The 27,889-nt window shown below is 52.9% G+C and overlaps 2 protein-coding genes across 7 annotated transcripts in view; one reads left to right on the top strand and one right to left on the bottom strand.

Moving 5' to 3' along the window:
• Positions 1-200: 200 nt before the first annotated feature.
• On the bottom strand, positions 201-17,223 carry RSPH1 (radial spoke head component 1). Of its 2 annotated transcripts, XM_058732114.1 has the most exons (10): positions 17,129-17,223; positions 14,708-14,821; positions 14,500-14,605; positions 9,932-10,057; positions 9,428-9,518; positions 8,799-8,934; positions 5,258-5,329; positions 2,628-2,790; positions 1,645-1,800; positions 201-402 (listed from the first exon to the last, which is right to left on the bottom strand). In XM_058732114.1, exons 1-10 carry the CDS (start codon positions 17,180-17,182, stop codon positions 350-352), a joined length of 1,071 nt encoding a protein of 356 aa, XP_058588097.1. In that variant the 5' UTR covers positions 17,183-17,223; the 3' UTR covers positions 201-349. The 2 variants fall into 2 exon arrangements, with proteins under 2 accessions (XP_058588097.1, XP_058588098.1); XM_058732115.1 differs by lacking the exon at positions 9,932-10,057.
• Positions 17,139-27,889, top strand: part of SLC37A1 (solute carrier family 37 member 1) — an 82,798-nt gene continuing 72,047 nt past the window's right edge. The window contains exons 1-3 of one of the 5 annotated variants that reach the window (XM_058732102.1): positions 21,742-21,801; positions 23,647-23,795; positions 25,363-25,424. In XM_058732102.1, coding sequence (XP_058588085.1) covers positions 23,724-23,795; positions 25,363-25,424 — 134 coding nt within the window. In that variant the 5' untranslated portion in view covers positions 21,742-21,801; positions 23,647-23,723. Of the gene's footprint in view, positions 17,232-21,741; positions 21,802-23,646; positions 23,796-25,362; positions 25,425-27,889 lie in introns of those variants that run through there. The other 4 variants (XM_058732104.1, XM_058732103.1, XM_058732111.1 and 1 more) reach the window with 4 other exon arrangements.

Raw genomic sequence — 27,889 nt, forward strand, 5'->3', positions numbered from 1 at the left:
TCGAGGAAGGCCTGAGAGAGAAGCTTTGGTGAGTAGTTACTCCACGAGCTCGGCCAGGAGGCCTCTGCCATGAACCATCTTCTGTGGAGTCCGGGTCGTGGGACCTCTTTCTTTGTCCCAAGACAAAAGACCCTTGGGCAAACACAGCAGAATAACCTGGCGACTTCTGGCTTAAAGCACTGGAAGCAGAAGCTCCTCCGTAAGCAAAGGATGAGGAAGAAATTTATTCGTATTGTCACTATAGTGCACCATATAAACAACTAGTAAGACAGTTGGATAGACTCGCGTCAGCGGGCCAAGTAACAGCGAGTTTGTGATGCATTCTCCTACTCTTCCCGTTTGCTTCCCCTCACGCGGGCTGCTCTCCCTGCTTACTTTCCTCTTCTTCAAAGTTAACATTTCCTGGAGGGCAGGGGGACAAAGAAACATGAGTATATCCCACGTCCCTCTTGCTATTTTGAAATTCTGTGAGCTAACAGGTCTTTTGCAATGAATAATATCATAAATATTAAGCATTTCTCGGGCAAAAAAAAAAAAAGGAATGTTCAATTTTATCTCACACAGACGCTGGTGGGTTTTTTCTTTGGCACCGGTTAATAAATTAAGCAAAGTTGTATTCCAAGTCCAGGCTGAGAATGTTCGCGTCGGCGAGCGTGAGCTCGGGAACGTCTCTGCCCGCACACGCCGTCCAAACATGGGCAGCTCTACAAGCGCGAGGAGTCACTATTTGGCCTTTGCATCAATCAAAAGAAAAGCAGGGACTTGCTACATTCTGGAAAGATGTTATCTTGAATGCTTCATGAAATCGAGAGTTACCTTGTTTTGGGACGTGGGCTCTGTAACATGTCAGAAGTGATGAGCAGGGTGAACCTCAGACACACTGTCAGAATCACGTTAAGTCTCGAGTTTGGGTAATTGTGCACGCAGGCACACGGCAGGAAGACACAGGCACGTGCAAGCACACACGGGCACACGCAACCACACACAGGCGTGCACAGGCACACGCGGGCACATGGCACATGCTTCTCCGCTCACTTCCTGTCGGGCCCTCAGTGCCTCTCGGCTCCCCTGGGAAGCACCCGGTCATCCCATCGGGGATGCTCCGTATCAGCCTCTCCGTGCTGTTTCCATGCTCTACGGACGCAGCCTACTCCGCCCTCACAAACCCCGGGGCATCTGGTCCACATGCAGGAGGCAGGGGGACAAGTGAGATGTCACTGGGCCGCCCCTTAGCCACAGGCCACCCGGCCACCAGCGCAGGCTTCTCGGGTGTGGCCCTGCAGCGCGCTTACAATCACTTGCCAACAAAAGCCTAACGCTCCGTGCGCCTCAAGCATTTAGACTGAAACCTGATTTACGGGAGTTCATCTTTTCAGGTATCTCCAAAAAACCGGGAAAGACATTTGCTCTTACTCTGCAACAGAGACAAACTAAATTGCGCGGGGCCCCTGGCCCTCCAACCACCGTCTAGAGCCGGCCGTTCCCAGACCACAGGCCCCCTCAGTGCCAACACACCCGCCTTAAATCAGATAAAAGAAATCCGGTTTGAAGAGAGCCCTCCCTGGACTGCTGGTGCCCACAGCTCTCGGAAGACCTTCAAAGGCTCCAGGAACCTGTAGCCCCAAGCAGACCTACAGAGCTCACCCTGGTCGATGGCGCCGTATCGAAGCTCCTCTCGGCCATCCTCGCGCCCCTCCTCCTTGGTGGCGTCTTCGTCGCCCTCCCCAGGCCTCGTGAGGTCAGCCTCCCCCTCGGAAAGGTCCGCCAGAGCCTGGTCGTCCTCCGCGGGCTCCCCGCCACCTGAGACGGAGCCATGAGAACCGCTGTCGTGTGGGCTGCGGCCTGTCTCAGGCGGCCTCCTGCTGATAGGGCGCCCGCCACCCCTCCGGGGACCCCCCCCCCTTCCCGAAGTCACCCAGTCCAGCCTGCACCAGGAGCGCCTGTCCCGCTCCCCGGCGAGGGGCGCAGAGGGGGAACTCTACTCCCCACTGACAAGACACGCTCTGTCCCCCAGGGTTCCAGCGCTGATGGGGCCACAATCTGATGAAGTCGGTGAGCACCGCTCTCCAAAGGGGACGGAGCGCACACAGCAGAGACCAGAGAGCCGAGGCCTGACCCCACCAGGCCCGGGGAGGCACCTCCACCCCCGACCCCACAGCGGTAGGGACCCCAGCGCGTTAGTATAATTTCACTTGGGCCAGTTCGGGTTTGGGTTTCAATCACTTGCGACGCAAGGACCCCTGCACGGTGTCACCTTCTTCATCGTCCCACGGCACGGTGGCTGCTTCTCAGGAAGACCCCGGGCCGGGCACAGAGGCCGCACCCTCCTCGGGAAGGACTTGCCGCCCAGCTGCTGTCGGCCCTGCCCGAGCTCGCGCCCACAGACGGTCGCTGACCGAGGCGGGGGGGGGGGGGGGGGGCTCTTAACCACAGGGCTTTCCCGCGGAACCAGTCAGGCTGTCCCTCCAGCCAGTCTCTGCCACTGCTCCTTCCTGCCCCGCCGGGAGGGTCCGACCCCCAAGGCTCCCGGCCCCCGACTACATCCTGCACACAGGATGAGTCTGACTCCCAGAGCTCAACCGGCCACCGGCCCACGGAGAGGAGGCGCCCTCCCCCACACCCCGCACCCTCGGGTCCCGGAGCCTCTTCCTGGATGGTCCCGTCCGCAGGTGGCTGCTCCTCGGGGAGGGTCGGTGTCCACAGAGCCAGTTCTGTGATGCTGGTGGCCTTCCATTTTGGAACGACGGTCATCAGGGTCACCTCCTCCTCCTCTTCCTCTTCTCCTCTTTCCTATTTTAAGTTTGAAAATGTAAACTTACTGACGTCTCTGTGAACTCGCCATGGGATACTCACAGTGAGGGGCCACTCGGGCGTTGTCACCGCACAGCTCAGGGGTCGGCCCAATTGCCAGCTGGCCCTGGTGGTGATATGGGCTGGAGGGTGGGTCTGGGAAGCGCTAGGACGAGGTGCGGACGGGCATCACCACACGGCACCTGCCCGCTCCCCATGCATGCCATGAACGGCTCTCAGACCCAACACTCCCAAGCCTTCCCTCTGGAACAGTTGGGAACTGACCCAGGCTCAGTGCGCCTTCCAGTGCTTGGCCGCACTTTCCAGCTCCCAGATTCTTTATATGCAACAAGACCACCATCACTATAAGGACAGGACAGAGAGGGTCCTGAGACAACCATATAATATGAAAGGGCCGAAACACTAAAAGCTCTGGAATCGAGGATTCTGCAGGGAAAATGGAATTCTGTGAAAGCGGACCGAGCGTTGATCACCTCTAAACGTGGGGTCTTCTGTAAGAGTGCATAATCCCGACAATGGTCAGCGGCCGGCACACGCCCACCGGGCCAAGCAGACCAGCTCCTCCCCAGCTTTACAGCTATCCCGAAATTCCAAAGGTCTGAATATCAGTCCACAAGTGTGGAAAGCGTCACTGTCACATAGAGGATGATACCTATGGCAAAGAGTGACGGACACCTCCCTATTCCGCTGAGTCACTCGGAAATAGAGGAGGCAGTTTCAAAATATCTGAGCCCCGTCCCCCGTGTCGTGTGGCACCCATGCCCCAGGACGGCCGTGCTGCAAAGGGAACCGTCCCAGAATCAGCAGAGGACCCGTGAAGACACGGCTCAGAGCGGCCGCGTCCGGACATCGGGGTGGGGCCCGGTCACCTGCGCTTCTGGCGGAGGCCCCGGTGATGCCCACGATGCAGGCCCAGGACCGGGCCCGGGGGACCGCCCCTGGAGCCCCCGTCGGCTCGCGTCCTGCGAGTTCCTCGGGGTTCCTCTGCTTCCTCACAGACCAGTCACCGTCCCAGAAGGCACAAGGGTGGCCTCGGACACGGGCTTATTCCCGAACAGGAGCAGTCTGGGGGCTTACGGCACTACTTCTCCCCCTTAAAGCTGTTAGAATGTTCTTCCTGCTTTCCCCTACTTAGAGGCCCCGACCTCTGAGAACTTCTCCCCAGACACGCTACAACCGCCCACGACGCCGCTGTTTTAGTGTTTATCACTTCACAAAGCAAAATAACTGCACCACCACTAATGAGACCACAAAGGCCAGATTCGGGGGGGGCAGTGTAATGAGTTCAGCCCACGGGTTCCTCCGGGGGGTGGGTAAGAGGCTTCCGCCCCAGGCGGAGCCCAGCGAGCACGCGCCACGTCGCTGTCACGATCCAACAGCACAGCAATGAACTGCGTTCGCACTTCAGGCGCGCGCACGGGGCTCCGCGCAGACGTAGGTGCGGGGGGCCATACCCCGTGGGGGTGACGCGTCAAACCCCTCTCTTTGCTGGTCGGCGCGTCGGCTCCTGGGAGCCCCTGGCTCAGACGAAGCGTCCTCTACTGGGCGTGGGGGCGGGGCCTATGTTTTAGCAACAGAATCGAGCATCTGGGCCGGTTCATATTGGGTAGTGAGCTAGGATGCTGGCCCCACCTCCGTCCGTGTCAGGTGGTCCGAAGGGGCCGTGAAGGCAAGCAGGGGCCGTAAGGCCAGGGGACGGGTCACTGTGGGCTCATACGGCATCCCGGCCACTGCGGAGAAGGTGGACGTTCACTCTGCAGACCTCGGGGAACCACAGGCTGTCTGGGGGACACAGGGGCTCCGGCAGAGTGACAAAGAGGAAGTGGAGCCCGGCAGGAAAAGAGGGGGCTGAGCCGCGGCTGGGTGCGGGGGTGCCCAGGGGACGTGGGGGGTGCTGTAGATAAAGTGTCTGTTACCTACAGGCCCCATCAGGTGACAATGACAGGAAATCCAGCACAGACAGCGCTCCCCCAGCAAGTGCGCACACGCGCGCGCGCACGCACGCGCACACACACACACACACACACACACACACACGGATGCCTGCTAATGACATCATTCGGGGCTAATCTCCGCTCCGACCAGGGAGCACCGAGGTCGCATTAGCATTACTGTTGAGTACCGGAGAGGGACAAAAAGACAAAACTAGGAGAGCTACCCGCCGCACGCGGGGAGCAGTGTCGCTGGACAGACTTGGGGGGACCACAGCCCCCCGACTCGGGGCCAGAGCTACGCGCAGGCTCCGGCGAGAACCGTGTCGCGATACCACTCGGTCCTGGCACTTGGGGGCCAAACCAACGCCCGCACGCCCAGAAGGAGGAGGAGAGCGTGAACGATGCCGAGGGCTGGCACCACTCCCGTCCGACCTCGTCGGGGCCGTAGGGTCCACGTCACGGGCAGCTCGGTCGCCCACGAAAAGAGAAACGGTATGCGGTCTGCCACGTACCACATCTGTCAGACGGTACTCCCCGTGCTGCTCACATCCAATGTCGAACACGTACTTTCCAGGGCCGACGGGCTGCGAGCAAAGGGAAACCGAGAAGCACCTCATTCCCAAGTTCACCGCCCAACGTCCAATGCACCTGCTGCAGAAATCCCGCCCAAAGTCACGTCGCGGGAAGGCCGGTGCGGGTTAAAGAAAGCCTTTTTGTACTCGTGGCGCCCAGAATTGCCAAGTAGAGGGCCTCTCTCTCTGCCTGTCCCTCTCTCTGTGCCCCTCCCCCCTCTCAAAAATAAATAAACATTAAAAAACTATTAAAAAAAAGAGTTATTATAGTCTATTTCACCCATTTATTCCGCTAATATTTGGTGTGCCAATACTAGTCTTGGACAAAGGCCACTGCAGGAAACGTAAGCGGAGTCACATCTTATGTCCCCTCTTGACATCTTCCGCGGGGAAGTTTCCAGAAGTGGAATTTCTGGGCAACAGCACGCGCACGCACACACATACACTGCGCACATATTTACACACAAAAGATATAGACACACGTATTTTTTAAAATATATTGACCAGAATGAGGCTCCAATAATGTCCCTTCCCACAACAGCACTCAAGAACACCTTGTCCTCAAACCCTTGTTTTTTCCTGGGCATTAACATTTTGTTCTACTTTTAGATTTTTTTTTAAAATACTTTTACATTTTTTTTAACATATAGAAAACAGGATCTCACCATGAAGTCACATTTTTAAGCTATTAGTAGGGTTGAATTTTTTTTCAACATTTTTTGGCCACTTAAATCACACTGATTGATATACGTGCTTTATATTTTTATTAATGTTACAAATACCCTAACCCCATTGGTCGTGTGTCTCTTAAATTTTAAAAAATTTTTGTAATGTTTATTTTTGAGAGAGAGAGAGAGCACAAGCAGGGGAGGAGCAGAGAGAAAGGGAGACACAGAATCTGAAGCAGGCTCCAGGCTCTGAGCTGTTAGCACAGAGCCTGACGCAGGGCTGGAACCCACAAACCACGAGAGCATGACCTGAGCCAAAGTTGGACGCTCAACCGACTGAGCCACCCAGGCGCCCCTCTTAAATTTTCTTTATAGAGCATTCTAATCTATAAGGGGTTATTTTTGTCAACCAGCTCTATCTGGTTTTCCTTTTCTATTTCTGTTTAGAGAGTCCTCTCTCCTCATTTCAAAGTTAATAAACATTCACCTATTTTTTTTCTGTGACTTTGTTCACGCCTAAACCTTTCTTCCTGTCCTCGCATGTCTCCATCCAATGCTAGAGGGGGAACCCTGACATTGCTTCCCTGCCCCACCCCCAGTGGTTATCAAGGGTCCTGGGACCACTCTTTCACTTGTCCCTGTCGGGTCCTCACTGACTTAAAACGACGCCCTTTTCCGGAGCTAGATTACTGTAGGCACTTGAATCTGTCCCCGGACTCTCTAATCCACGCCACTGATCTGTATTTCTCCATTCGCGTATCTCGGTTTCGTTTATCACAGCTTTAAATTTGTTTTAACAATTGGCCGGCAAGGGTTGGAACCGGTGATTCTCTGAGGAAAAGTCAAGCCAGTAGCAAAAGGGTGTAAGGTTGCTGGACTTCACTAGGAATCGGGGAAAAGCGCATTAAAACAACGTGAAAATATTTTTTTATCCATCGGATTTGCAAAAAAGTTAAAGACTGCCGTTGGCGGGAGTGCAAACTGGCACAGCTTTGGAGGGAAGTTGGCAGCATCGATCACAACTTAAAATGTCAATATTTGTGGACTCCACGATTGCAGGGTCTAACCTACACGGATATCCCCAAATGCGCAAATGTGTATGTTTTCATGTCCTGATGTAATGTTATCCCACGTATGTGTGTGCATGCGGGTTGCACAGAAAGACGTGTAGGGGGGGCGTCACACGGCCCCGGGGGAAGAAGGGAGGGCTGGAGGCTGGAGCTCAGGTGGGCAGCAGAGGGGGCCACGTGTCTGGGTGCCCTACAACTGGAATGGGCAGCTGACCCTTGAATAACGTGGGTTTGGGCTGCACGAGTCCACTTACACGAAGATATTTTTCAATAAATACAGGAAAGTGCTGTAAATGTATCTTCTCTTCCTTGTGGTTTTCTTTTTTTTTATTTTTTTTTAAGTTTATTTACTTACTTTGAGAGAGACGGAGACAGCACAAGCGGGGGAGGGGCAGAGAGAGAGGGAGAGAGAGACCCGAGCAGACTCTGCGCTGTCAGCTTAGAGCCCAACGTGGGGCTCGAACCCACGAAACGCGAGACCGTGAAACCGAGCTGAAACCGAGAGTCGGACGCGCCACCGACTGAGCCACCCAGGCGCCCCTCTTCCTTATGGTTTTCTTAATAATGTGTCCTTTCTTCTACCTACTCTATTGTAAGAACACAGTGTATAATACCTACGACGTACAAAGTGTGTGTTAATCGACTGTTTGTGTCACTGGTAAGGCGTCCAGCCGACACCAGGCTGTTAGCAGTTACGTTTTGGGAGAGTCAAAAGCTATCTGTGGATCTTCGACCGTGTGGGGGTCAGCGCCCCTGACCCCGCACTGTTCAAGGGTCAGCTGAACTCCTGTGTTTCTAGCACACTTTCACTACCTGGCAGAACAAAGCCCTTGTCCTCCAGGCTCATCTAGCCTCGCTGATTCTTCCCGATTAACTCCTGTCGACTTCTCTTTCCCTCCACATACCTCCCCATGCCAAAAAATGTCCCAAGAGAATTCTGCCGGGAATTCCGTATAATTACATATATGCAGCATATAGATTTGGGGGAAATGTGCTGTTTTACAAACACTGGAAAGGAGAATCTGTAAAGTTAGGGCATGAACGATACGAAAATGAAAACTGAGTTTTAAGAGAGTCTGAGGCGACTCACTGAAATCAGTTAAATATTCCCCACGTCAACTTCCAACACCTCGAATTTGCTCGGGAAGCTCTTCAGGGAGAGTTTCTGCCCAACGCCTGCTCGAAGCCACGGGGGATGGCAGTGTGGTGGGTGCTGAATTAGCCGGGGTTTCTCTGTATCCCCACCAGGGCTCGGCAAAGCCGCGGAGCCCTCCAGACAGAAATGAGCAGTCGCGAGCACTGCAGACTGGACGTGGGCACGCCTGAGTCCAGGCCCAGGGTGGGTGGCCTAGCCTGCAGGAGGCAAGCTCACGCACACCTCGGCCTCCCCAGGGCTCTGGCCCCGGGCCTCCCGGGGCAAAGAAAGTCCAGACACCCGCACGTGCAACCGCAGGAGACGCTTCACGTCCGATCTAGCCATGACGGGGAGCACGTAGGAGAGGAAGGATGCCCCCGTGTTACAAGGATTGGCTGGATCGCTGCTGGCGGGGAGGGAGGATTTTGCTCTCTACTCTGCCCCCCTCCACGCTGCCCTCTGTAGGCACCAGAGGCCCGGGGAGAGGCACGGCCACCTGCTCCCCATACTTGGAGGGGGCGGGAGGACTCCCTGAGATTTTCGGGTTCTTCCTTCACATGTGTACACAGACGGGGGGAGGGGGCACACGTTGCTGCCCAGTGACTTACGTTTTTGTTCAAGAACTTGCCCTGGTACCTGTGGTTCAGGTGAATGAGCTCGGCCATGCCCTCCTGCTGTCCGTTCACCCAGGTGCCTACGTACTTACTGCCCGTCTCGGCATAGAAGTAGGTGCCTTGCCCGTGCCTGGTGAAGACAGAGAGCGCAATGCGCTTTGTTCCCACATGGGGAAAACCGCCCGGGTTTCTGAGACAGACGTTAAAATTGGGCGTGGCCTCTACGTGGCTTGTCTGCGCCCCGTCCAAGCGCGCTCCTGCCCCGTGTGCCCGCTCGCGGGAGGGGCATCGCCGGCTGCGCAAGGACGACCTTCCCGCAGCTCGGCCGGTCCACGTGGGGAACAGGCAGCGCTCCGGGGAGCTGTGGCCGTGTCCCCAGGAGGGTTCTTCTGTGCCCTCCTTGTCCCCCCGGGGCTCCCGGACGAAAGACCACATACCCTCCCCACAACGTGCACCTGCCCCGTGACGTGCCACCCGGCGCGCTCACCTTAAAGCCATGAGGGGTTTGAACTGCCTGGCAAGAGCCGGCTAGTGGGCTTTTATCGTGATTCTGCTTCTTACGAAGACAGCATCCTGTTCTCGTTACGTAAGTAGGTCTACAGAGCTGAGGGGAAAATGCGCACCTTTGGTGAGCAAACCACTCTCCGGTGTAGGTGTCGTTATTGACGTAGTAGTAGACGCCGTAACCGTGTCTTCGGTCATCCGCCCACTCCCCTGGAAGGGACGACACAAAAGCAGGCCCGGGTGAGAAGGGAAGGACAGCCGCCACCTGCTGCGACCCTCACCTCCCGCCGTGACTCCCCGCTGTCCCCCTGCCCCTCTGGCTGGATGGCGTGGCGTCAGGCGCTGGTTAGGGGAAACTGGGTCAGGGGCTCACTGCTTGCAGGTCTGGGCGCGTGGGCCGCGGTCACCCGCATGTGCCGACAGCAGGTATCACGGCCGGTCAGTGGTGTGGCCAGGACTCAAACCAGGGTTTTGTCCGCCCGGCCGCCAGCAGTCCCCACACCACCCTCCCTCTGCTTGCGTGGGTTGACCGATCCAGCAGCAACCATCTCGTGCCGTTTCCCACCTCCTTCCTCACCAGACCCCAGCACACTCTCCCAGCCTGGGCGCCCAGGGCGCCCCACCTGTGCACCTGTTCCGTGTGACTGGACGCCACACCTTTGCCAACCAGCGTCTGTGCATGGACTCTTCCCTCACTGATTGTCCCCGCCGACTCACCTCCGAGCAGGTTCCTGCTGATTTCTGAAATACTGGAACCGGCAAAGATACCATAAAATTCGTAACACCTCTACCAGAATGACCGCAGCAAAGTAGCTAGTGATCGCTGCCCATTCTTGAAGATTGATCCCTGCCCTGGGAGACTCACAGCGTCCTCAACCAATGTCCTCAAACCTTCCAGCCCCCAGATGAAAGAAACTTAATACAGATTTCCGAAGACGACAGCTATCCTGAAAACTCACACGGCATTGCTAATAACACGCTGTTAAGCTGAACGACTCTTCTCTAGACAGGGAACAATTTTTTTAAAAAGGTAATTTTTATCGATTTTTGATCAAAGACCAGAGATAGAGTTCTCTTATTTTCTCTCTAGAAAGTGTTATCACAAAATTGTTGTCAGACAGACATTCCATTCTTCGCTAGAAAGGCAAGGAAAAGGCAAGCTACAGGCACATCAGACATGAATTTGAGAGACAGGAAGCCTCTTGCACTGTCGGTGGGAATGCAAACTGGGGCAGCCGCTCTGGAAAACAGTGTGGAGGTTCTTCCAGAAATTGAAAATAGATCTATCCTATGACCCAGCAATAGCACTGCTAGGAATGTACCCAAGGGATACAGGAGTGCTGATGCATAGTGGACTCGTACCCCAATGTTTATAGCGGCATTTTCAACAATAGCCACATGATGGAAAGAGCCTAAATGCCCATCAACTGACGAATGGATAAAGAAATTGTGGTTTATATACACAATGGAGTACTACTTGGCAATGAGAAAGAATGAAATCTGGCCTTTTGCAGCAACGTGGATGGAACTGGAGAGTGTTATGCTAAAGTCAGGCACAGAAAGACAGATACCATATGTTTTCACTCTTACGTGGATCCTGAGAAACTTAACAGAAGACCATGGGGGGAGGGAAGGGGGGAAAAATAGTTACAAACAGGGAGGGAGGGAGGGAAACCATAAGAGACTCTTAAATACAGAGAACAAACCAAGGGTGGATGGGGGGTGAGGGAGAGGGAAAAGTGGGCGATGGGCATTGAGGAGGGCACTTGCGGGGATGAGCGCTGGGTGTTGTATGTAAGCCAATTTGACAATAAATTCTATTAAAAATCGCGATAAATAATAACTAAATAGCAATAAAATAAAAATGTATATATTATTTCCTCAGATTTTGTAATGGTCACAGTATTTAAAATCTCTACATTTATTTTGATTTCTCGTTACAAATCGAAATTCACTTTGATGCCAATTTTATATTCTTTTTCTTAAATAGAGCCCCCAAAACTTGCACAAGCTTCCAGCTTACAGGAAACCTGGACCCGCTTCCGCACAAAGAAGAATTCACATGCCTAGAATACGTTGATCGTCCAAGAAATACATGTTCGCGTGAATAAACTCCATGTTCACCACGACCGACAACACACCTACAAAAGGAACTTGTACGCGTTCTGTCAGTCCCACAGGGTCCTCGGCACTCTGTGAGATAGACCAGCAGCTGGGCTGGTGACAGAGCCCGCGGGGAGGGCCTGCCCTCGTCTGGGCAGGAGGCAGACACCATAAAGAAGAAAGAACTGTGCTTTCGGGAAGCAGCTCCCAGGTTCGGGACAGGGCGGGCGAACCGAGCCTGCCCGGAGAGGAGGATTCGGCAAATGGTAGCAGTTAAGGAAGAGGACTGGGTTCCATGGTATGACACGTGTCAGGAACCCCCATGAGCAGAAGGAACGGAGAATCCCCAAACTGAAATAATTCAGTAAACACAGGAGTTCGCACCTAATGTAACCATGAGGATAGACAGAGTGTGCAGGAGTCCCAGAGGACTTTTTTTTATAAAGTCCCAGTCTAGGGGCACCTGGGTGTTCGACTCCCGATTTCGGCCCAGGTTATGATCTCACGGTTCGTGGGTTCGAGTCCCACGTTGGGCTCTGCGCTGACAGTGCGGAGCCTGCTTGGGATTCTGTCTCCCTCTCTCTCTCTCTCTCTTTGCCCCTCCCCGCCTCGTACTTTCTCTGTCTCTCCAAAAATAAATAAACTTAAAAAAAATTTTTTTTTCTTTTTAAAGTCCCAGTTTACCTGTTGGGAGACCCGGCCCAGCCACCGGTACCCCGGCCGCAGTAAACGGTGCAGAAGTGGGAAAGGTAGCCTCCTGGAACAGGTATAATAACCGAAACATGCATTTATAGGGACGGCACCTGGAAACCAGAGACGTCATGCACTTTGCCCAAGGCCACACAGCGGGGCTGAGACGAAAATCCGGGTTTCTCTGGCTCTCTTCCACAGGCACCCCAACGGCCAAGCATTTGTGTCTCCCTCCGGCTCCTGCCACCTGAGAGCTTCCAGAAGAGCCGACCCCAAGTCATCATGGCGCTTTGTTTCTCTGCAACTTTGTTGCTAAACATCATCGTCTTTATTCGCTCCTTGCGGCCGGGAGCAGGACCAGCGCTGGAGACGGGAGCCCCCTCTCCTTCCCCAGCCCTCATCGGCCCTCCCTCCCCTCACCTCACAATCTGTGCGGGTGGTCCAGAGGCCCCTCCAGAGTCCGGCACTCACTCACCCCTCCAACCCCATCCCCTGCTTCGCCAAGCACCCCCGTCTCCTGCCTCCGCTCAAGTGGCCCCGCAAACCGGGAGGGTCCCCTCCGTCCCCGGGCTCCCCATCAGGCTCAGCTCAGTGTCTGGGAGACCAGGAATGCGCCCCATACCTCGGGCCGAGGCTGAGCGCGCTCGCTAGCCTGCGGGAAACCACTCTGTGTCCCTCAGGGTGGCAGTCAGCCAACGCTCAGTTGTGACGAATTCGGCCATGGGTTCACACGGACTTGGTGGCCGGAAGGTTGTTCGCTCCCTGAGCTAAGATTGATGTGGCAGCTTCTGACCTCGGAGAAGAACTCCCCGAGTAGCGACTACACCCTGCACCCTCTAAGAGACAAAGCCACAGGGAGACACAAAAACGCACAGCTCTTTCCAAAGACGGTCACGTTAGAAACTCCTTCCATCTCTTGTTCTGAATATCTTTTCTTTTCTCTATCTGTGTGTGGCTCCAGGCGTATTAACGTCTACATGAAAATAGAACATGACGGCAACGAGACCAGGCTCGTGACGGTTTGGAAAGAATTCAGTCGAACTCTATAAATTCAATTGTTGAAAGTCGATTCCAAAAGCAGATGGGGCTCCTTCGGGAATAAGCCCTCCGAGAAATAGGGAACGAGCAGAAATGCCCCCTCTGACGGGGAGGCATTAACACCCGACACCTGCATCTCGGACGCGGGCTGGATGGTTGCCGCAGAATTCCGGGGCCCTGCCTTCATTCAGCAACGGGGCAGGCGGCTGTGCCTCGCACCCGGGGGACGTGGCGTCGCCCGTCGGGAGGTGATGCCACCTCCCAGGCCGCCGCACACTGAGCGCTCGCCACCTGTCAGGTGCCCTGTCCGGCTTGCGTTCGTCCATTCAGTCCTGGTGCCGCAGACGAGGTGCGAGGCTCCCCGCACAAGGTCACACCTGTCACCGTAGCTCCGGGGTTGGGGGTCACGGGTCTCCTTGGAAAACTTAGATAAGTTCTTCCCAGAAAAAGGCCGGAACACAGGACCCTGCATGGTTTCTGAAGACTCACGTGCACGCTCCACTTGTCTCTCTCCCCCCAGGCTCGCCCCCTTCCCATTGCGATCAGATCCACACCGTAGTCACTGTGGGGGATGACGGTGCGTGAGGGCTGCAGTGGGGGTCTCGGAAATAAGGGGATTAGCATCTTCCTGAGACATAACATTGGCGGCTAAGAAATCGCCAGACATAGGAATGCCAGCTTGACGAGGCAGAGGGTCTCCCGGACCAGAAGCCTTCATCGAAGGAACCACCAGGTCTAAAGAACCCGTGTGTTCAGCAGAAGAGGGGATGGTCAGAGAGAAAAACAGCAGAAGCAGCTTCAAGGAGAAGAAAGCTACAGGGCATCTAACATCATGGGTCCGGACCCCATGGGGATCTGTGCGGCCCCCCGTGCCTCAGCACAGGGGCTCACAAGAGAGTGTGTGGGCCGCAGCGACGGCCACATTTCCCATGGGGGGCTGGGGCAGCTCGCTAATTAAGCCTTTCTGGCTTCTGTGTCAACCCTGTGAACACAGGGGCACAGCTTGTGTTTGTTGAGTGACTGACTGATCTGGAGAACTTTAAGCCCTCTCCTACAGTTCAGCATCCACAGCCAAGTCCAGTCCCCAGGGGACACCACTACAGCACAAACATCTGCCTTGTGAGTGCATTTTACCTTCACATCTTGTAATGTTTTTATTTATGTTTGAGAAAAAGAGAGACAGAGTGGGAGCAGGGGAGGGAAGCAGAGAGAGAAAGCGAGACACAGAATCCGAAGCAGGTTCCGGGCTCCGAGCTATCAGCACAGAGCCAGATGCAGGGCTCGAACCCCTGAACCACGAGATCGTGACCGGAGCCGAAGCCGGAGGCTTAACCAGCTGAGCCACCCAGGCGCCCCTTACCTTCATATCTTGATCCATCTGGGTATATGAAAGTGCCACGGCCATGCTTTTTGTTTTTAACGTATTCTCCTATGTATCGAGCGCCGCTTTTAAACTTGTAGATCCCCTGAAACACGTTGGTTACATAATTCATATCATTCCCGAATTTAACACTCACCCATAGAGTATTCACTAGAGAAAACGACCCACTCACGTCACCAGTTCTGACCTGGCCGTGCCTTTTACCGTGTTGGTAGCTCCCTTCATACGTGTCCCCGTTGGGCAGCCTTGCTCTCCCGTGTCCGTGCCGTTCACCTGCCTCATTCCGTTCCCCATCGTACTCCTGGGCAGAAGAAAGCGGGATCATCACAGCTACTGTGTGTTCAGCGCTAACGATATGTTAAAGCATTTTGTAAATAGTGGTTCGTTGAAGCCCTCCCAATCCTCAGCCCCATCTTACAGGTGAGGTAGGTAACTGCACCCGGGCAACATGGGCATTTGTCCAACGTAACACACTTAGTACCTGTCGTTGGTGGAAGCCTCACTCTCTCTCTGCCACATCTGAGCTTGTAATTTATCATGATAACCCTTCACACTGTAAACAAAATTCAAGGTATTCCAAATTGCGTTCTTTATAGAAACGCGTTTGAACTAACATATGTGGGTGGAATCGGTCCTCGGTCACACAAGTACCTCCCTGGTGCCTCCTTCAACAATCCAGGACTTAAAATGCAAACACAAGTCTTCCTTCAAATGAGTCCCTGGGCGCACGTGATCTCAGGAGGCGCCAGTGGGAGAGGAAGCAGCAAGGGGGAGCTGAGGCGTAAACAGGGCTCAACTGTCCCAAGAGTCCCTAAGTCCACTTAGTTTAACTTCCTTATCAAGAGACTTGAGTTTCACACACTCATAGACTCATATGGAAATAATGACGTATCTTAAAAGTAAATCAATCTCTCTCTCTCTCTCTCTCTCTCTCTCTCTCTATATATATATATATATATATATATATAACACAAGCTTGCAATTCACCTGTTTCCTCTGACCCTTCATAAAATAAACCTTCCTCCAGCACCTGATCACGAGTGCAGAGTGCACGTAACAGATAATAAAAGGGCCAAGGCACAGAGTAACGATTTGACATAGACCCGCATCTGCATGGACTTATTACAACACAAGTTCAAACACAAGTTCAAGTTCCTGCCGGGGCTTCAGACCCCCTTTCCCAGCACGATCCAGCTCAGAAATCCGTGCTCAGGACAGAAGGCAAAAATGGCATGATCTTACACACTTGTTGCGGGGTTAGTCTAAATCAAAATGTATAAAAGCTTTTGAGATCTGCTCAAAAGAACTCCCAGTGCACCCCTACTGAGCCACTGGGGTGACTGAGCAGGAAGGGAACCCTTTAAAACGACCCCAGCTGTGATTGAAGCTACAAATTTCGGGCACTAAAACGTGACAAACCAGCAGGGCTATTTGAGGAGACAAACTTGAAGTCTTCCTGGGCTGATGTTGTAGGTCGGGCTCCCCCGGAAGCAGACCCCGAGCAAGTGGTTTTTATAAGCCCTCCCCGAGGAATCGGTAAAGGGGACGGGGAAACAGATATGAAGGAGGAGGCCGCCCAGCATGGGGATGTCAGGAGATGTCCCAGACTCGGCCTCATTGCACGAGGGACCCTGCAGCGCAAATCCTGTGGTTTGTGGTGCTGTTAGCACTAGCCGCTGGCTGTGGGGACAGTGTGCAGGTTCCAGGCACTTCTGGCTCTCCGACCTGGCCAGGCGGCTCCACGCGATGGAGGTGGCTAGTCTTGAGCAGAAAATGGGGCAGAGGCTGAGAGACGGGCGCACAGAGCTGCCGAAAGGTCTGAGCAGGCACCAAGACATCCGGCCCCGGAGAGGTGCTAGGTTTTCAGTTAATTCTGAAACTATCTCGACTCTGTGCCCTGAACACACGCACCGTGGCTGGGGTTCCCAGCCTGTCAGCCAAGAAATGATCACCCCTGGGTTAGACGGTTAACCTGTGGATATGGAGATAGATAGATAGATAGATAGATAGATAGATAGATAGATAGATACACACACGCACACACACCTATGCCCACCCTGCACCCAGCTCACATCGCGGGATGTGCACCCCATACCGCCTCTCTGCTGCCCAAACCAGGGAATAATGCCAGAGACTCGGGTCACCTCCCACCACACTGAAGAAAGCACACGGCATTCCGGGCCTGCAGGAAGCCTTCGCTGAGCCTGAGACCCTCTGAGCGTTTCTTGAAGGCTGCCAGGAAGGACTTTCCTCCATCCTCCTTGATCCCGAGCAGCCGAGCTCCATTACAGAGCAGCATGGCAGGTCGGGGTGACCCCGCCAACCAAGGAGACTGCCTGGGCGGACTGCGGCAGCGGGGTCGAGGCCGCTTCCCAGGTCTTTGACTTGGAAATCTTTGCCTTTAATGGGAGGCGGGCTGGGGAGGGGAGGAGGCGGCGAGAAGGGATGTGGCCAGAGACGTCACAGCGTTTCACCTTTCACCGCCAACTTCCAGGCCGCGGTGGCCGGCGCGTCCCCGTCCCTGGCTGGGCCGCCCGGGGGACTGTGGTCGGCCTCCGGGGGTGCGCCTGGGAAGCACCCCCCCACCCCGTACACCCGGAGCTCTCACCCCAAGATCGTTCTCTCCCTCCTCCTCCAACTCCTCCGAGCCCAGGTCCGACATGGCCTCGCCCCCGTCTCGGTCCTCGCCGCCACCAGCGCGTCTCTGGTAGGTAGGTACACGCTGCTCGCACAGCAGCGTCCGCCGTCGCCATGGAGACGCGGCCTGTCCCGCCTCCCCCCCCCCCCCCAGCGCGGGCGGAGGGATGGGGAAGCGTGGGGCGGAGCCACTGGCCGCGTTCGGGTGCTGTCATAGCAACGGGAAGGGGCACCTCGACCAATCGCGGCCCGGGAAGATAGGGGGGCGTGGCCTGGGGCGGGAAGGGGCGGGGTGGGAAGGCGCGGGGCGGAGCCACTGGAAGCTCTCGGTGCTGTCATAGCAACGAGAGGGCCACCTCGACCAATCGCCGCCCGGGAAGAGGGAGGGGGCGGGACTTGGGATGGGCTTGGTACCCACCAGCTCTCCTACCTGGACCGCATGTGACAGTGTGACAGGTCCCGGGACTCTTTAGTTGGAGGCTGGGTGATCCTGTAACGTGGAGCCACCTTTGGACCAGGGCCCTAAAGAGCTGGTGCACAGAAGATACACCGGGCCAGCTCTCGAGAGGGCCTCATTTCTGCCCCGCGCTGAGCACTGCCCCTTCCCACCCCTCCCCTTGGCTTCTTGAGTCCCTCCGTGGGCCCTGCCCGCTCTTCCTCACCTGTCTGGGCCCTTCTGGCCCTTCAGCGTTAGCAGTCCAGAGACATGTGTCCGCTGAGATCTTTTCTCATGTTTATAAACGTCTCCTGAAGCTCAAGGAGTCGGCTCCTCGCAGAGGCGCTTCCACACTGATGCCCTGCAGGGTTTGACGTCCCATCTCCACCCTGAACATGGGTGTAGTCCCCTTTATACCCAAAGGAGGAAAGGACTTCAGCTCCATGTATGATCTACCCACCTGTCATCCATCCATCCATCCATCTACCTATCATCCATCCACCTAGCTACCTACCACCCATCCATCTAGCGATCGGCCCCCACAGCCCCTAGAAAGGTGTTTTCCCCACAGCCGGTGCTCAGCCAAGCCAGTGAAATCAGTCCACCTGAGCCTTTAGATGCCCGGTGAGATGGAACTACGGTCGAGGTCTTTCTTCATCAGTTGCACTTAACAGAATCTCTATCTTGTGGTGTGAATAGAGAAAAACCACCCAAATGAGAACAAGCAAAGACTACTTATTCAGAGCTTGCTACAGCAAGGGACTCAGCCACCATCATTTGCATTTTGGCAGAGATTCACAGGCAGGCAGAGGATTTGGCAAAGCTGACAGTGGAGAACAGGGAGGCTCCAGGTGCGCCCCGTCAGAGGCTGTTGGCCCGGGAAGCTGTAGGCGGCTAACTAGAAGTGGTGATGAGGGAGCACAAGGCAAGCTGACACCTCACAAATACCCCCCACCCCCGGGTGGGATTGTGTAACATTCCTCGGGCACTCCTGACTGCCCAAGAACAAAGGAAAGCAGAAAACAAATGGTTAACTGGTAGAGATCATCGTCCTGCACGACCTGAGTCTCCATCTATTTACAAATATCTTAGTAAATTACAAGAAAAAGGCAATCTTATCAATAGCTAATCTCCAGAAACCTAAAGATTCCATTTCCTGGAGCCCCAACATCACCCCCTCCATTAGTGGGGAACAAAGGCAAGAAGGAAATGGCAGGTAAGATTAATTTCCTTCTAACCTGCAGCCCATTGACAACCACTTGAGGCCAGCAGAATCCAACGTCTCTCCAGGAACTCCCTGCTGTCTTAATGCTAATGCTTTGTTAGAGGGAAAAACAACCTTAGCTTGACAATAGCTAGGCCTCCATATCCTAGGAGTCTTCTTTAGCATATGAAAATCCTTCAGGGAACTTCCCCTTGACTTTACCTCCCTCAATTCCCAAGTATATAACCAGTCTCTTCTCAGGGTCTGGGGCAGCTCTTCCTTTCTTGGGTCCTGTCCCCATGTTTTAACAAAATCACCTTTTTTGCACCAAAGACGTCTTCAAGAATTCTTTCTTGGGCTCTGGACCCCACCATCACCCCCAAACCTCATCAGTGGGACATCCCTAAATGATTGGTTATCAGTGCAAATTGGACTCCCTCTGGTTGGTCCTAAGCTGGAAGTAGGGAAAATGGTCAGGAACCGCTCAGTTATTAATCAAGTCCCGCCCAATTGTTACGGAAGTTATGATTTGCTCCTAGACCAATTGGTAGAGACGGAGGACTGACTTCCGACAAGCCTGACTTACAGCACACTGGCTTTTTGGGCTGGTTTCTATAAATAATGGGCTGGTTTCCTGGGCTGTAGCTTGTGCATCAGAGTTCTATTTTTCTATACGACTTGGCCATCATACATTTGTGTATCTGATTTCTAATGCGTTTTTGCAAATTATACAAATAACTGTGTCATCTTAAATCTAAATACCCTTGCTTTTTGAGATTTAGTACCTTCAGCAATAACAATAGCCCAATAGTTTTATTTCTTTAAACCCATTTAAGTACTCAAAAAAAAAAAATGACCTAAATGGGGAGAGGGGGGAGACCGGTCCTAAAGTCATCATTGTCCAGTGGAAACATTACTCATCTAGAGCCAGAATGCCCAAGTTCCAATTCTGGGTCCCCATGGCTTTGGTGACCTCAGGCAGTTCAGCTGTCCCTGAGGTTCAGATTCCTATTTTGTAAACTGAGGAGAATACGCCCTTCTAATCTCAAAGAGCCGCCATGGGGACCAAAGATAGTATTTTATTAACGTATTGTCATTTATTATGATAGCTACATCATGTTAACAACAAAAATATTACCAAGAAATCACACATCCTTCATAGAAAGTTCCCCACACACCCACCCCAAGGTGTGTTGTTTGTTGTTGCTGTCAGAGTAGGGGAGGAGTGGCTGAGGAAACAGAGTTTGATCTTGCCCGACAGCCTTGTGGATGCCACATCCAAGAAGGGAAACATCCACAGATCTCCCAGGTCACACACACTTTGCCGGCCTTTCCCTCAGAAACGGTGACAGAATGGAAGATGGCGATCTTAACCAAACCTCAGGCCCAAACACATCATTTACTGAACAAAGAAACAATTTACGAGCAGATTAACACAGAAGACCCTACAATTAACATTATTTGTTAGTTGCAAAGAAAAAAAAGGTGTAAAGAAAAGTCAGGTGTTTGCGATAAAGATGATTAAGATCTACTTTATGCTTGACGGTTGCCACACTGACTACAATTGTGTCTTTTTATAATAAAATGTCAACAGTATTTTAACGTTAGAAATCTGTGATGATAATACTAACGGAAATAAATTTTTGCTTTTATGCATGTGAAACTGTCGGAAACTCAACTTTCAGATTTGCTCTAACAATGACAGTAACTACGGTTTGCTAAGTTCCAACTTGTGCTGGCAGTGTTCTGTTGTTGTTTTTAATTTTGCTTAATGTTTATTTATTTTTGAGGGGGGGAAGGGCAGAGAGGGGGAGACACAGAATGCGAAGCAGGCTGCAGGTTCCCAGCTGTCGGCACAGAGCCGGATGTGGGCCTCAGACTCACGAACCACGAGATCATGACACCAGCTAAGTCAGACACTTAACCCGCTGAGCCACCCAGGCGCCCCTGGGCTGGTGGTGTTTTAAGAGTTTTATATGAATTATCTTATTAAATCCTTGCTGCCATTCCCCCACCATACAGAGAGGTAAAGTCGTTGCTTGTGATCATAGAGCCAGCGGGATTCAAAGCTCATACCCCTACTGCCTCCCAGATCTCTGATTTAAAGGAGTAACTATGGTTTTTGAGGAGTGGCCTTAACCATCTACCAAGCAGAGAACCACTGGCTCGATACGTTTTAGATTGGAAAAACACAGCAAGTGGCATAAACAAACCCTGTTCTGGATCACATCGTTAGTAAGCAGCTGGGTGTCCGGCCATAGCACTGGTGAACCCTAAAATTTACAACTTACGTCCCACGCACAGGAGTCAGAGTTCCCCCTGCCCCCATCTTTCGATCTACAGTAATTTCACTACACGGCAGGTTTAGCAAGTGTCCAAATAAAGCAATACCGGGTGACAGCAGGGCCGCCTCCCCAGCCTTCCACAGCAACACGGGACCTGATCCAAACTCCTCCTTCCAGAAGAGTTCCCTGGCTCAGATCAGGCTCTCTCCCTCGCAGGAGACCTGGGGAGTCCCGGGAAGACTTCATCGGGCCAAGCCGGTTCCTGGCAGCTTGACCCCTAACTCCCAGGTGACCCCGAAGTGCCCGGTGATCACAAGAGCAGCGCCCTCAAACTCCGAAGGCCTTCAAAATGCTCGCTTCACTCATCCTTTGCCTTTCCTTGGGGGAACGAGGGGCAAAAAGGTGAGGCCATCACCAGGAGGGGAAAAAAAGGAAGAAATCCTCCTCTACTCCTCCAAAACCTTTTCAGGGAGGCCCTTCCCATAATTCCCCCGCAAGGGTCTCCCGTCGCGCCCCAGCTGACCCTCCCCGCCACCAGGCGTTTCCCATCATCCCCCAGGGAGCTCTTCCCACCATCCCCCACGAGGGATTTCCCATCCACCCCCGCGGCGAGCTTGCGCAGAGGCAGCGCTCCGTGAAGCCGGGAGGGCGCTGCCGGCGGGGCCTCGGGTGAGTGCGGACGGGGCGCGCCCACGGGTCCGCCCAGCTCCCTTTCTCGGGTAGGAAATCCTCTTCTGCCCCTTCCCCCCGTGTGGGTGACGGAGGCCACCTCTCTACCCGCCTGCCCTCCTCCAAAACAAAGAACGAGAGCACAGGGGCCCCGACTGGAGCGGGTGCCCCGAGCCCCTCTCGTGGGGGTGCTCCCGAGCGGGGGGAGAGGGCTCTTGGAAGGCCTCCTGGGCGTCTGTTACCCAACCGTGCACACCTTTCGGACCCACTTCTGAGCGGAGGGCTGGAGGCCTGGCGGTTGCCATGGCAACTGGGGGAGTCCCCGAGCCGTCCCTTCTGAGCTCTTCAGGACCCTGCATGGGAAGCCCCAAGAACTGAGGACGGTGGGAGGCATGCCGGCAGGCCTGTTTTGTTGTGTTGCCTTTGCGGCAGCCGCTCAGAGAATGAGCAACAAAATGAACTCAGACCCATCTCAGTTATGGAAACGTCAGGCTGTGTATCAAAATTGCTTTTATTCTTGGAAACGTATGCATGTGTTACAGGTATTCCCACATATGACCATACATGTACAGATATAGGTACGTAGATACAGATATGTGGGTATACAGATGTAGATGTATAGCTATTTTAAAAACGGGAGTTGCGGGGGCGCCTGGGTGGCTCAGTCCATTAAGCATCTGACTTGCTCAGGTCATGACCTTGTGGTTTGTGCGTTCAAGTCCCGCATCCCACCCAGAGCCTGGATCCCACTTTGGATTCTGTGTCTCCCTCTCTGTCTGTTCCTCCCCCACTCGCATTCTGTCTCGTTGTCTCTCAAAAATAAATAAAGAATAAAAAAACATTTTAAAATAGGAATTGGAACTGTTTTTTTAGAAGGCGGGGGAAGGGCTGAGAGAGAGGAAGAGACAGAATCCTAAGCAGGTTCCACGCTGTCAGTGTGGAGCCTGACACAGGGGTCGATCTCACAAACTGTGAAATCATGACCTCAGCCAAAGTCGAGTCATTTAACCAATTAAGCTACCCAGCCCCCCCTCCAACAGATAGATATTTTAAAAACAGGAATTGCAACTTCTTTTTTTAAAACATAAAAGATTTTAGGGGCGCCTGGGTGGCGCAGTCGGTTAAGCGTCCGACTTCAGCCAGGTCACGATCTCGCGGTCCGTGAGTTCGAGCCCCGCGTCAGGCTCTGGGCTGATGGCTCAGAGCCTGGAGCCTGTTTCCGATTCTGTGTCTCCCTCTCTCTCTGCCCCTCCCCCGTTCATGCTCTGTCTCTCTCTGTCCCAAAAAAAAAAAATAAATAAAAAACGTTGAAAAATAAATAAATAAATAAATAAATAAATAAATAAAAGATTTTAGGGACGCCTGGGTAGCTCAGTTGGTTAAGCCTCAGACTTTGGCTCAGGTCATGATCTCGCAGTTCGTAGGTTCAAGCTCTGCGTCAAGCTCTGTGCTGACGGCTCAGAGTCTGGAGCTTCTTTAGGATTCTGTATCTCCCTCTCTCTCTGCCCCTCGCCTGCTGGCGCTCTCTCTTTCTCTCTGTCTCAAAAATAAATAAACATTAAAACAAATAAAAGTAAAAGACTTTTAATGACATTTAGTGGATAGGAGTCAGATGCAGGGTTGGAACCCTAGCTCTGTTTACTTCTTTCTGGTCAGTTTGTCCATGTTTAAAATGGAGATCTAGCTAACTGCCCTCTTAGGGCCGTTGCCATGTCTGAATAAAATGTTTCTGATGAGCTCAGCCCAGTGGGGAGTGCTTAGTAAATGCAAGCTATTATTAATAAGTATTCTGTGTTAACCGTGTAGTAAACTAAGCGCCTTCTATCGGTAGGTCTTTGGTGAACTTTTGACTCCAATTTATCTTAATTATCTTCAATTGTCGTTTCTTCCTAAAGAGGGACCAAACTGCCAAGGTGTCAGCCAGGTAATTGTGAGGATCAGAGGTTAGGCTGTGATGAAGAGATTTCACTGAATGCTCGTATTCGTTAGTGCTAATACACCTGACGGCAGGAAGAGACTGCGGTTTCTGGAAACATACAGACATGTAGGTTCTCTTTTTAACATTTATTTCTTTATTTTGAGAGAGAGAGCGCGCGTGAGCAGGAGAGGGGCGGGGGAGACAGAATCCCAAGCAGGCTCTGTGCTATCAGCGCAGAGCGCAAGGTGGGGCTCCACTTCACGAGCCATGAGATCATGACCTGAGCCGAAACTGAGAATCAGACACCTAACTGTGAGCCGCCCAGGCTGCCCTTGACTTGTAGATTCTTAAGCGCAAGTGACTCTTTGAACAGTTTGAAGTCACGCCTCTCTCATGCAGAGGGCAGTCAGCAAAGAAGAAACACAGACACACCTGCCTGAGTTATGTGCTTTAATGAGGGATGTTGAGAATCGTGTCATCGAGAGACAAAAACAAATTCCTGACCACCCAGGAAGCGAAACCATTCAGTAACGTGCATGGGGGGGGGGGGGGCGGCGGGGAGGGTAGTGGAGTCAGCCGGGGTGGAGGCGAGATGTCTGGAAATTGTGCAGACTGGCCTTGTCTGCTGGACAGCAACTCGGGAAGAGCTGTGGCTCCTCTGTGCTCTGCTCTCACCACCCAGCACATAGTAAGGGTTCGGTCAACACAAGCTGATCAAACTGAATGTTAGGTATCATTTTGTAACAGCACTGGAAGTTACACAACACTTGGAAAAGAGAAAGAAAAGGAAAGTACATCCAGTTTTTATTCTTTTTTTCTTCTGCTTTATGATCTGGGTTTTTTACCCCTCTTAAATCAGGTTTGATTTCCCAGGGGCCCTCTCAATACATTAGTTAAGTAATTGTAGCAGTGTGTGTGTGTGTGTGTGTGTGTGTGTGTGTGTGTGTGTGTGTGCGGGGCCCCTGGGTTGGATATTAGAGGGCTCTGAGGAAAGGAGGAAAATGTGCAGACTATTTAGGACAAATTCAACATTAATCCATGCTATGAAAAAAAAATTACCAAAACTCTGATGCTTCGTGGCTTCATCTTGGACCCCTATTCTAAAAAAGATGTCACTCCTCTGTCCTAGTGGATATGTAAGATTGGTCCTACTCTGCCGTCACAGATGACGTTGGTGTGGCCAGTGATGGTGGAGGGACAGCTCAAGGGACAAGGGGCTGCACCCTGCAGGACTTAGGATACATCAGGCTCTCTGAGCAAGGTGCAGGGAGGAGCCTGCGAGCTGAGTGACTTCTGCCGCGACGAGGCTTGTCCTGCCCAACTTGCAGAAAGGTCATGAGAACCAAAGATAATGAGGATGAGATGCTCTGGAAACGCCCCGTGCTGTAGAAATGGAACGTGTATATTTCGCTCGGGCTTTTAAATCACTGACCACATACTCTTCGCTCCGTCCGGAAGAATCCGGAAGAATAACGTGTTCCCACATGCCAGCGATGTAGCAAAGTGATGCAGTGGTCACCCTGAACCCACTCCCCCGAATGAAGAAATGTATCCGTGTGAATATCTGCGTGCATAGGTCTCTGTCCACACCTCACATCCACCTGTGTGGGATTTGGTTGTGTGCGGGTTGAGGGTTCACCGACCAGAGGGAGGAACATGGAGACTAAATGCGCACTACCGTGTTGCCTCCTAGAATGGCCGGCCCCGCCCCGCTCTCCAGCCCGGCGACTGCTGCCCGCGGAACCCGTGCCTACTGTAAGTCATGTCTCTCCTTTGCTAATTTGATGGGCAAAAGGGCATCTCATGGTGCTTTTACTTTGTATTTCCCGGAGTGTTCGTGAGGACAAGGACTTTTCCGCCAAAGGCTTATTCTTCACCTACATGAGCTACTGTTAATTTTTTAGATCATTTTTCTCCAGGACGCCCTCCTAGATCAGCGTATGCTGTTCTCTCTTTCTGAAACGCGATTCCCGGTTCTCATGTTTCTCTTCACCTTGAATACCCTACCCAGACGCAGCTTCCTGGGGGGCTGCTTTCCTACCTGCTTCGAGCCCCTGGGTCCCCCTCCCTTCTGTTGCGTTCCTGCCACAATCGGATTGACTGGTGCCTCCAGGTCTGCCTCCCTAAGTGCTCCCAGGGCCTTGACCCCCGTTGTCTAGCACAGAGCCTGACACAAGGTCAAGGCTCAAATTATTAAAAATTACTAACTGTTTTTTGCAAAGTGGGTAAAATGCAGTGAAGTATAAAGAAGAAAGGAAAGACGACCAGGAACCTCGCCTCCCAGGTCCGGCCATTCCTGGCATTTTGGCGTGAATCCTTCCAGGCTTTTTAAATGCACAGATATTTGTACTTGATTGGAATGCTTTCATTTCTCACTTGCCATTACCGTGTACCTTCTATGGCACACGTGTCAGAGCTTCTTCAGAAGTGTCTTAAATTTTTTTTTAATGTTTATTTTTGAGACAGACAGAGACAGAATGCGAGTGGGTTAGGGGCAGAGAGAGAGAGGGAGACACAGAATCCGAAGCAGGCTCCAGGCTCTGAGCTGTCAGCACAGAGCCCGACGTGGGACTCGAACTCACAAACTGTGAGATCATGACCTGAGCCGAAGTCGGACACTCAACCGACTGAGCCACCCAGGCGCCCCACTTCAGAATGTTTTAAATGACCAAACAATGTTTTGCCTTGAGGATATGTCAAAATTATCTTCATTCAATCAAGGTTTGATAAAAGAATGAGTGGAAATGTTTAATACAAGTTTGAAGGAGGTACGGAGCGTTCCTTAAGGAGATTGTACTCCTTTACGTTTTTAAAGAAATACCTTTTCAGCTGTCTTTTCTGGGCACCCCCTTCAGTCCCTACTCTGGGGCGACCATCAAAAGTGCTTCCTCGGCTCTGGGTGCGAGCCTCGCCTCTGCTTCGGGCCCCGGTATACCTGCGTGTAACTGTGTCTGTCTCTCCCTCCCGGGCCTGGTCTTTAATGATCCAGCTGCTAGGAGAAGCCTCTAAAAGGCTGGGGCCAAGCACAGTAAGTAGTCAGGAGAGCTGCGGGATCGTTTCCCTCCCCCTCCACAAAGAGGAGAGCCACAGAGGGTTGAAACACCATGTGAGCGCTACAACTTGGCACTGAAATCGTGGCTGGGACCCCCTGTGGGCCACCCCGGGGGTCCTGGTCGCCACCCGCGCCACTGCCGCCGTTTCTGGCATGAGGGGCAGGTTCTCAGTGCGGGGACCCTAGAAGTTTCCCCACCGAAACGGGATGGAAATGTAAAATCCCTCGTCTATTAAGCAAGGTCAGTTGGGCGAAGACGACTTCATCTCACCAGTGTGCTCCTTTGATTGGCTCCGTAGAACGTTCAGAATCCTGTTTGATTCACAGAAGTTGGGATATCAACAAAATGCATGATTGTTTTTTCTAAAACACTTTTTAAATTTTTTTAAGTTAAAACTAGAAAATGTGTAACCTGTTTAAGGATCTTTGGGGGGATTTGGGGGTTTCGTGGCTTGAGGTTCTCTGTCGTTTCATGCCAGCTAGATGGTGAGCGCCCTGTCCTTTCCCTCTGTGTAACAGGGACAGTGTCTTACACAGAGAAGTGCTCAGTGACCCTGCCTTAGAGGAGGAAACACTGAGGTATAAACACGTTCAGGAACATTCCACAGTGGCACATCCAGTAAGTGCTGATCGGCCCAGCGGCGATCGCGAGGAGCACGCTTGCAGGAGGAAGGTGGGCGCGGGCAGCCAGGCCACTCTTTGGTACCCGGCCACTGACGTGGCACACTGCACGTCCCCTCACAGATGCGCCCGTGTCTGCCAGCAGGGGGATGGCTGTGAAGGAACACATAGGCGCCCCGTAGCACATTTGGCTTTAAAACCTATTAGCTCTATGCCCCCGAGCCGAACCTTAACACGACTTACATTAAAGATCGGGGGCAGGAAATCAAATTCCATTTTTATTTTATTTTAATTTAAACATTTTTTAGGATTCTTTATTTATTTCAAGAGAGACAGAGACGGTGTGATTCGGGAGGGGCAGAGAGCGAATCCCAAGCAGGCTCCGTACCGTCAGCGCAGAGCCCAACGTGGGGCTCAGGCTTACGAAACCGTGAGATCTTGACCTGAGCTGAAACCAAGAGTTGGACGCTTAACCGACCGAGCCACCCAGGTGCCCCGAACTCCATTTTTAGAAGAAACTGGCAAATCCACAAAATAAGCTGCGGAG

Source organism: Neofelis nebulosa, chromosome 5, assembly GCF_028018385.1.
Source record: "Neofelis nebulosa isolate mNeoNeb1 chromosome 5, mNeoNeb1.pri, whole genome shotgun sequence".
Classification (NCBI taxonomy): domain Eukaryota; kingdom Metazoa; phylum Chordata; class Mammalia; order Carnivora; family Felidae; genus Neofelis; species Neofelis nebulosa.

What these genes read in the sequence shown, in the direction of transcription:
- RSPH1 (XM_058732114.1), bottom strand. Translation starts at nt 17,182, where the DNA reads ATGTCGGACCTGGGCTCGGAGGAGTTGGAGGAGGAGGGAGAGAACGAT. An exon ending in AGGGAGAGAACGATCTTGGG is followed by an intron (nt 14,822 to 17,128) that starts GTGAGAGCTCCG and finishes TCTTCTGCCCAG; the next exon opens with GAGTACGATGGGGAACGGAA. An exon ending in AGATGGATCAAGATATGAAG is followed by an intron (nt 10,058 to 14,499) that starts GTAAGGGGCGCC and finishes TGCCGGTTCCAG; the next exon opens with TATTTCAGAAATCAGCAGGA.